Source organism: Carcharodon carcharias, chromosome 8 (assembly GCF_017639515.1).
Source record: "Carcharodon carcharias isolate sCarCar2 chromosome 8, sCarCar2.pri, whole genome shotgun sequence".
In the NCBI taxonomy this organism is placed as follows: Eukaryota; Metazoa; Chordata; class Chondrichthyes; order Lamniformes; family Lamnidae; genus Carcharodon; species Carcharodon carcharias.
Window position 1 is genome coordinate 54,710,769 of NC_054474.1, and position 9,798 is coordinate 54,720,566.

The 9,798-nt window shown below is 41.1% G+C and overlaps 1 protein-coding gene across 1 annotated transcript; it reads left to right on the forward strand.

Annotated features, from left to right (window-relative positions):
* The first annotated feature begins 6,509 nt into the window (after window positions 1-6,509).
* On the forward strand, window positions 6,510-9,319 carry si:ch211-39i2.2 (uncharacterized protein LOC449866 homolog). The gene is made up of 2 exons (XM_041194594.1): window positions 6,510-6,864; window positions 7,984-9,319. The coding sequence occupies exons 1-2, from the start codon at window positions 6,642-6,644 to the stop codon at window positions 8,469-8,471; spliced, it is 711 nt and encodes a 236-aa protein (XP_041050528.1). The 5' UTR covers window positions 6,510-6,641; the 3' UTR covers window positions 8,472-9,319.
* The last annotated feature ends 479 nt before the right edge of the window (window positions 9,320-9,798 follow it).

Below are 9,798 nucleotides of genomic sequence, written 5' to 3' on the forward strand. Positions count from 1 at the left end.
AAAGTTGGCAGGAAAAATGGTAGTTGATCAATGGACTGTATTCAAAGAAGAGATAGTTTGGGCACAATCAAGGTATATTCCATCGAAAGGCAAAGGTATGGTAAACAAATCCTTGGATGACAAAAGGGATAGAGATTATGATGAAGAAAAAAAGTCTGCTTAGGGCAGACATCAGGTGGATAGTACAAGAGTTCTGAAGAAGAGTCATACGGATTCAAAATATTAACTGTTTCTCTCTCCACAGATGCTGCCATACCTGTTGACTTTTTCCAGCATTTTCAGTTTTGATTTCAGATGTTCAGCATCTGGAGTATTTTGGTTTTATCTTAGTGGTTAATGCATGTTTTTCTGGCTGGAGGAAGGTTTGTAGTGGAGTTCACCAGGGGTCAGTGTTAGAACCCTTGTTCTTCCTGATATATATTAATGACCTGGACCTTGATGTACAGAGCACACTTTCAAAATCTGTGTACGGTACGAAATTTGGAAGCATTGTGCACTGTGAGGAGGATAGTGTAGAACTTAAAAAGGACATAAACAAGTAGTTGGAAAGGTTGGACAAGTGGCAGATATTTAGCATTATTAGTATCTTTATTGCAACAGTACTTCTTAAATACAGAATTTCTAGTTACTCTTTCACTAAAGACATTAACAAAATAAAAACTTCACACTCTGGAAAAAGCTACATAAAGCTAGCCATGTGTAAAAACAGACATAGGAATATAAATACAAATAGAAGCACAATGTGGAGGAACGTGAAGTGATTCATTTTAGTCAGAAGAACAGGGAGAGACAATAAAAAATAAAGGGTACAACTATGAAGGGGGTGCAGGAGCAGAGGGACCTGGGTGTATATGTGCATAAGTCATTGAAGGTGGCAGGACAGATTGAGAGTGTGGTTAATTAAGTATATAAGATCCTAGGCTTTATTAATAGGGGCACAGAGTTCAAGAGCAAGGAGGTTATGTTGAACTTGTATAAGACACCAGTTTGGCCTTAGCTGGAACGTTATGTACAGTTCAGAACACCACACTTTAGGAAAGATGTGAAGATATTGGAAAGAGTGCAGAAAAGATTCACAAGATTTGTTCCAGTAATGAAGATAGATTGGAGAAGTTGGGACAGTTTTCCTGGCAACGACTGAGAGGAGATTTGATAGAGGTATTCCAAATCCTAAGGGGTCAAGGCAGAGTAGGTAGGGAGAAATTGTTCCCACTTGTGAAAGGATTGAGAACAAGAGGTCATGGATTTAAAGTAATTGGCAAAAGAGACATGAGGAAAAAACTTTTTCACACAATGAGTGGTTGGCGTTTGGAATGCATGGCCTGAGAGTGTGGTGGAGGCAGGTTCAATTGAGGCATTCACAAGGGAATTAAACTATTTACTGAAAAGGAAAAATCTGCAGGTTACGGGGAGAAGACAGAGGAACAGCACTCAGTGAATTGCTCAATTGGAGAGCTGGTGCAAACCAGATGGGCCAAATGGCCTCCTTCCACGCTGTAACAATTCTGTGATTCTGTGAGATATGAATTACATTGGACAGAAAAGTTACAGTTTAGAAAATTAGTTATGGTAAGTAATGCATTAAACATTCAACTGTCAATCATACTCCAATAGTTAGAAAACTAAATGGCCAACAACGATTAAGTTAAAAGTTTAAATGTTTCCTCAGAATTGGATATTGAACAAATTTTTTAAAAATTATTTTGATTGTATGAAACAGTTTTATTCACAATTCTGATATACCAGCAGAGACTCACATAACATTTGCAGTCAGATTAGTATCTTTATTGAAACAGTATTTCTTTAAATACAGGGTTTCCAGTTACTCTTTCACCAAATACTCTAGCAAAATCAAACCCCCTCTCTCTGGAAAAAGTTGTACAGAGCTAGCTATGTGTAAAAACAGACTCAGGAATATAAATACAAATGTCATCAAGAGTCTGGCCTTATCACTTGTTTATAGTCATAGAATATCAAAGCCTGATTGGGAACTGTGAATGGGCTCAATATTATTTCTTGAAATCTGTTATGTCTGTTATAATTTCAGCATCTATCGTAGAAGAAAACAGCTTCCCAACTACCAATTTTGTTCCATGACAAAGTCCTTGTTCAGGATTCAAGGTTTGTGGTAACATTATAAATGCTGCTTCCTTGAGTCTAAGTTCATGCAGTGGCATGCCCATTGGAGTAAAACTGTGTAGAAACTCTGAAGGATATAGACTGTTATCAATATCTTTGTTGATAGAATCAATACTCATGTATTCTTTTAATTCACGACAGTTTTTCTAAAACTTTTTTCTTTTAAATCTAGTGAATCTTCATTTCTAGCACAAAGAATAGCTTCTGAATAATAAATTGTATCAACCAATTGTCCCTGCCATTTTGCCACACTTAAGCAATTCCAACTTCTGAACCATGACTCCCATGTTATCCCTCTATCCCAGGCCAGCCCCACTCCGCTCTTGCCATCTTCACCCCTCCCAACAATCCCATTTCATCCTTCACAGAAACAGTCTCCAGTCTTAGTTCTGATGAAGGGTCATAAGGACTCGAAACGTCAACTGTATCCCTCTCTGCAGATGCTGTCAGACCTGCTGAGTTTTTCCAGGTATTTTTGTTTTTGTTCGAGATTTCCAGCATCCGCAGTATTTTGCTTTTATCCAGTCTTGTTGGGCTCCCTTTATCTTCTGCTGTTTTTGTTCTCCACCAATACACTCATCCCACCGCTGCTACCAACCAATGGCAGCTGCAGGTGAGTCACATGCTCCAGTACTCCATGTGCTGCTGCATGTGCCAGGCACAACCCACCAAATAATCCCACCAACAGACATGCCCCTTAGGGAGGTGATGGTGTAGTGGTATTGTCACTGAACAAGTAATCCAGAGACCCAGGGTAATGCTCTGGGGACCCAGGTTCAATGGTGGAATTTGAATTCAATAAAAATCTGGAATTAAAAGTCTAATGATGACCATGAAACTATTGTCGCTGTAAAAACCCATCTGGTGAACTAATGTCCTTTAAGGAAGGAAATTTGCCACCTTTACCTGGTCTGACCTACATATGACTCCAGACCCACAGCAATGTGGTTGACTCTTAAATTCCCACTGAAATGGCCTAGCAAGCCACTCAGTTGTATCAAACTGCTACAATGCCTCAATGAAACCGGATGGAACACCCAGCACCGGAAATGACAATGGCAAACTCAACCCTGCCAACTCTGCAAAGTCCTCCTTACTAACATGTGGGGGCTAGTGCCAAAATTAGGAGAGCTGTCTCACAGGCTAGTCAAGCAACAACCTGACAGAGTCGTCCTCACAGAATCCTAATTTACAGATAATGTCCCAGACACCAATACCACCATCCCTGGTTATGTCCTGTCCCACCGTCAGGACAGACCCAGCAGACCCAGTGGTATACAGTTGGGAGTTGCCCTCGGAGTCCTCAACATCAATCCAGACCTCATGAAGTCTCAAGGCAACAGGTCAAACATGGACAAGGAAACCTCCTGCTGGTTACCACGTACTCCCTCAGATGATGAATCAATGCTCCTCCATGTTCAACACCACTTGGGGGAAGCATTGAGGGTGGCAAGGGTGTAGAATGTACTCTGGGTGGAGGACTTCAATGTCCATCACCATGAGTGGCTTGATGGCACCACTACTGACCGAGCTGGCCAAGTCCTAAATGACATAGCTGCTAGACTGGGTCTGCAATAGATTGTGAGGGAACCAAAAAGAGGGAAAATCATACTTGACCTCATCCTCACCAACCTGCCTGCCACAGATGCATCTGTTCATGGTATCAGTAGGAGTGACCACCACACAGTCGTTGTGGAGATGGAGTCCCATCTTCACATTCAGGATACCCTCCATAGTGTTGTGTGGCACGACCACCATGCTAAATGGGATAGGTTTCGAACAGATCTAGCAACTCGAGACCGCGCATCCATGAGGCACTGAGGGCCATCATCAGCAGCAGAATTGCACTCGAACACAATCAGTAGCCTCTTGGCCTGGCATATCCCCCACGCTACCATCACCATCAAGCCAGGGGATCAACCCTGGTTCAATGAAGAGTGCAGGATGGCATGCCAGAAGCAGTGCGAGGCATATCCAAAAATGAGGTTTCAACCTGGCGAAGCTACAACACAGGGCTACTTGAGTGCCAAATAGCACTAGCAGCAAGTGATAGATAGAGCTAAATGATCCCACAACCAACGGTTCAGATCTAAGTGCTGCAATCCTGCCACATCCAGTCGTGAATAGTGGTGGACAATTAAACAACTCACTGGAGGAGGAGGCTCCACAAATATCCCCATCCTCAATGATGGGGAAGCCCAGCACATCAATGCAAAAGGTAAGGCTGAAGCAATTGCTACAAACTTCAGCCAGAAGTGCTGAGTGGATGATCCATCTCGGCCTCCTCTGGAGGTCTCCAGCATTGCAAATGCCAGCCTCCAGCCAATTTGATTCACCCAATGTGATATCAAGAAATGGCTGAAGGCACTGGATACTGCAAAGGCTATGTGTCCTGACAATATTCCAGCAATAGTACTGAAGACTTGTGCTCCAGAACTTGCCGCACCCCTAACCAAGCTGTTCTAGTTAAGCTACAACATTGGCATCTACCTGGCCACGTGGAAAATTGCCCAGGTATGTCCTGTACACAAAAAACAGGACAAATCCAACCTGGCCAATTACTGCCCCATCAGTCTACTCTTGATCATCAGTAAAGTAATGAAAGGGGTCATCAACAGTGCTATCAAGCAGCACATGCTTAGCAATAACCTGCTCACTGATGCCCAGTTTGGGTTTCGCCAGGGCCACTCAGCTCCTGACCTCATTACAGCCTTGGTTCAAACATGGACAAAACAGCTGAAGTCCCAAGGTGAGGTGAGAGTGTCTGCCCTTGACATCAAAGCTGCATTTGACCAAGTGTGGCATCAAGGAGCCCTGGCAAAATTGGAGTCAATGGGAATCAGGGGAAAACTCCACTGGTTGGAGTTACACCTCGCACAAAAAAAATGGTTGTGGTTGTTGGAAGTCAATCATCTCAGCTCCAGGCGTACATCACTGCAGGAGTTCTTCAAGGTAGTGTGCTCAGTCCAACCGTCTTCAGCTGCTTCACCAATGACCTTCTTTCCATCATAAGGTCAGACGTGGGGATGTTTGCTGATGATTGTGCAATGTTCAGCACCATTCGTGACTCCTCAGATACTCAAACAGTCCATGTCCAAATGCAGCAAGACCTGGACAATATTCAGGCTTGGGTCGACAAGTGGCAAGTCACGCCACAGCAGCACCAGGCAATGCCCATCTTCAACAAGAGAAAGTCTAATCATCACCTCTTGGCGTTCAATGGGATTTCCATCACTGAATCCCCCACTATCAACATCCTGGGGGTTACCATCGACCAGGAACTGAATGGGACCAGCTATATAAATACTGTGGTTACAAGAATGGGTCAGAGGCTAGGAATCCTGCAACGAATAACTCACCTCCTGATGCCCCAAAGCTTGTCCACCATCTACAAGGCAAAAATCAGGAGTGTGATGGAAAACTCCTCACTTGCCTAGATGAGTGCAGCTCCCACAACACTGAAGAAGCTTGACACTGTCCAGGAAAAAGTAGCCTGCTTGATTGGCACTACATCCACAAACATTCACTCCTTCCACTGCCGACGCACAGTAGAAGCAGTGTGTACCATCTACAAGATGCACTGCAGGAATTCACCAAGGCTCATTAGACAGCACCTTTCAAACCCATGACCACTATCATTTAGAAGGACAAGGGCAGCAGAAAGATGGAAGCACCACCAACTGAAAGTTCCCCTCCAAGTCACTCACCATCCTGACTTGGAAATATATCGCCGTTCCTTCACTGTCACTGGGTCAAAAGCCTGGAACTCCCTCCCTAACAGCACTGTGAGTGTACTCACACCACATGGTTCAAGAAGGGAGCTCACCACCACCTTCTCAAGGGCAATTAGGGATTGGCAATAAATGCCCGCCCAGCCAGCGAATCCTACATCCTGTGAATGAATTTAAAAAAAACTGACCAATGAAAACAGTCTGGACAGGCAAAAGCTGAGTGTTGTTATTATAGATTTAAACGATGTTAAAGGCACAATTAATTTTAAAGCTATTTATTTCAGTCCTTATTCATTAATCAATATCATGCAAATTTCAAAAATAAAACATATTGGACAGTTGAACAGAAATAGTCACTTTGATCCCAATCATGTGTACAAAGGAGACTCTGTTCCAGTACAAAATTAAACTAAAATGAATACAAGCTTAGCTGATTGGTTTAAGCAGGAGAAAAAGGAGTAATGTTCCGTCACCTAACACTGCGGTCAAAGTGAGGAGTTTCAGAAGCTCCTCCTCTGTATCCAGGTCTCATCCAGGCACATAGTAACTATTCTCCTATTGGTTGTATATTGTATCAATTCTGGTGCGACAGCCAATGAGTGCGATGGGTCGGGCCTCTTCTCTTTTGACATCAGATCATGTGCATCCTAACAGCTGATGCAATGTTCGAATACAAAGCGGTGGCCGCAGCTGGCCTGGCTCCGCACTTGGCACAGAGAGCTGGGGGGAGGAACTGGCTGGACACAGTGGGGTATTAATTATTGAGCAGTGATGGTGATGATGTATGTTCAGACTTTCGGGGGTACGAGTCCTTACAGTAAAAGGACGAGTCCTACCGGCGATGAGGGGGATAGTGTAATCCAGTTGATGAAGAAACTCCTTCATCATAGCTTCGCAGGCGAAGCGGTAACAAGTTCGAAGAAGATAAAACATGGTGAAAGCCCCTTTGAGAGACATTATAACATAGAAGATGAAAGCCTTATTCCTGGATCAGGTGAGCTGATGGGGTCCCTCGGTCGCATTGTTCTTGATGGGGCTTATTGCAACAAGTCGATACTAAGTGATTAAAACCTTGGTATCTTCGGTAGAAATTATAAAGAACTCTGGACCGTCAGTTGTTATATAAGCTTTTTCTAAATCAGGCCAAATTAACAATTGGCATTTCTTATTGGATGAACTGCTACAATCTTAAACAGAATTATAGAACTCTTATAGCAATGCACTTTACGTATTTCGTTTAGAGAAGCTTTTTTTTCCTTGGAAAAACTTATTGTGAAGTAACGTGCTTTTGTTTTAGTTTTTTTCTATAAAATATTTTCCATCTGAATTCCAATTCAAACTAATCAGTTACATCACCGCTATTCTAGAATCGAGAATTCAGAATAAAGGTTGTATAGCAATTGCACAATAATAAACATCAACTGCTTCTCTCACAAGCAATGAGTAAACCATTCTAAATGCTGTAAAACTGAATTGCAATATTGTAAACAGCCTCAGTTCGGGAGATGGCAATTAACGCTCCACTTTTGTAGTTTTGGCGAGAAACTCTTAAGAGGGAATACAGACTACAGTGTAGTAAAATGGATGGTTCATAGCGGAAGGCAACTAACCCATAAACTCGAAATTAACCAAATGTATGCCCTATTGAAATATGTTGGCTTTTTGGGAATGTCAATAAAAATCCTGCTAAATACTGCAGTGTCACTGTTGGCTGGTGGGGAGAGTTTTGGCGGTGATGTAAACTTTTTTAAGGAAAAAAGTCATCATAGTTTAACAGGAAAAAATGTAATCGGGAATATGACATCCTGCTAGTAATTGTATATGAAGTAATAGTTGCTTTAAAATGGCAACAAATGAATCAGACTTTTAGCTTTATTAGGATAGTATTTAAAACCATTCAAATGTGTTCAATATTGGCAGATATTACTTCTATTGAACCTGGTACCACGTTCTTTATTGGTTTTGGCTGTAAGATGTGGGATTTAGAATATCCAAATCAACAACTGACTTCCAGTAGAAAAAAAATTGATAGGAATAAATTTGAAAATATAGATCTTATTGTCTAAAACTTAAAAATTTAAAAGATTTTCACACTAATTTCCTTTCCTTTCAGATACCTATTTCCTGAATCAATCTGGCAATGACTTTATTTTTCTGGAGGAATTCTTAGAAGAAAGGACATGCCAGCATCTAGCTGAACAGATAGAGCATTGCCTGTCTACCTCAAAGAAATCCCAGCTACAGTGCCAGGACCTCTTGATCCCCCAGTACATGAGCAGGAGAATAGCCCGAGATGTACTTCGTATGGCTGCCAGTGAGCCCTGTGGACTGCGTGGTGCAGTGATCTATGTTAATCTTGAGCATGAGAGTACAAGTAAGAAGCTGGGCAAAATAGTGTATGACAGTAGTGTCATTCCTACCTTTGAACTAACTCTAGTTTTTAAACAAGATAACAACAGCTGGCCCAGTCTGAGTGATTTCTTCTCCATAGGGGCCTGCTTCACACATGCGTCAAGAAGGGTTCTGAAACTTAGTCCAGGCTTTAGATTGGTCAAAAGAAAATTATATTCTTCTGTAGGACCAATTGTTGAAGAATGCTGATTTGAGTGCCAAACTAAGGGCAATTTTTGTGGTGACTATTTTCTGACTAGTGATCTATTAAGACTTGATAGGTGCTACTAAGCCTGCAATGGAAGTATTTCTCTAAATATTCTCATGCATAAGTTGCTACAGTTTCTTAAAATGAATGTTAACTTGAATTTCACTAATTATTTTGAAGGATACAAAATATTGTGTGTATATATAATGCCTACTTAATGAATTGGATGCTAAAGTGTGCAGTTCAGTAAGCAAAGGGTACACAATGGAATTTCACACTTGCATAGTTTTCATTGTGTCTTTCTTTACTGATACCACTGCTGCTGGAAGTAGATATTTTTGGTTATGGATGAATAAAATTGAAAGCATGTGGTAATGGTACAGAGTGCAAAGTGCGTGGTTTGGGTGGTGGTAGGAAAGAACCAGCGAAAAGGAAATGAAGGGCATGAAATATGTGTAAACTTTTCTTCAGGAGGTGCTGAAGACAATAAATTGAGGCACCAGATACACTACATTATTAACATGTTTAGCTGCAAGTGTAAGTTAAAATAGAGTTTAGAAGTTTTGTGATATTTATTTTACTGATGTTCAGTATTGTTACGTGTTTGCACACTTTTGCACTGTTCAACTGAACCATTTTGTATTTTGTATGGGCATGCTGGACTTGCTCTAACATAGTATCTTGCATTTATATGAACAGTGCAAGCTTCCTGTAGTGGATGTAAAGTACATGTAATTGCTACCTTCATCTACTGCAGTGCTATGATTATGTTTTTGTTAAAGTGTAAGAGATTGGCAATGTTGCAAATAAACATTTTATAAAATAAATACTCATTTTCTTAAGTGAAAAACTGGTAATGTGAATCTATAATCTATTGAAAGGAAAATAGAATGTAAAATCCCTTTTATAGGAAGACTTGGATTCATGATGACAAACACCTGCCCCACTCACCAGACTGTGTCCATATACAATGAGAACTGATATTCAACATAGCAACGTTGCAAAATGAATGGAACAAGTGCTAATTGTGGGGATGTATGTCACCAAACAGTGTAATTTTGACCCCTTATTTTTGTAATCTACTGCAAAACAGACACAAATTGCTTGAGATATTTGAACCAGAAATAAGTACAAAAATACTTGGATTCAGATTTTTTGAAATGTTTGCTTCTTTAAAGTTGTATTTTCCAGAGAAACTCCAAACAAGAAATGGAACTAGTTTATCTGAGAGCACAAATGCAAGTTACAAAATGGAAACAGGCTATTCAATCCATCTAATCCTTGTCAGCATTTGCCCCCCAAATAAGCAAATTGTCCTAATTGTATTTA

What these genes read in the sequence shown, in the direction of transcription:
- si:ch211-39i2.2 (XM_041194594.1), top strand. Translation starts at nt 6,642, where the DNA reads ATGGTGATGATGTATGTTCAGACTTTCGGGGGTACGAGTCCTTACAGT. An exon ending in AAGCCTTATTCCTGGATCAG is followed by an intron (nt 6,865 to 7,983) that starts GTGAGCTGATGG and finishes CTTTCCTTTCAG; the next exon opens with ATACCTATTTCCTGAATCAA.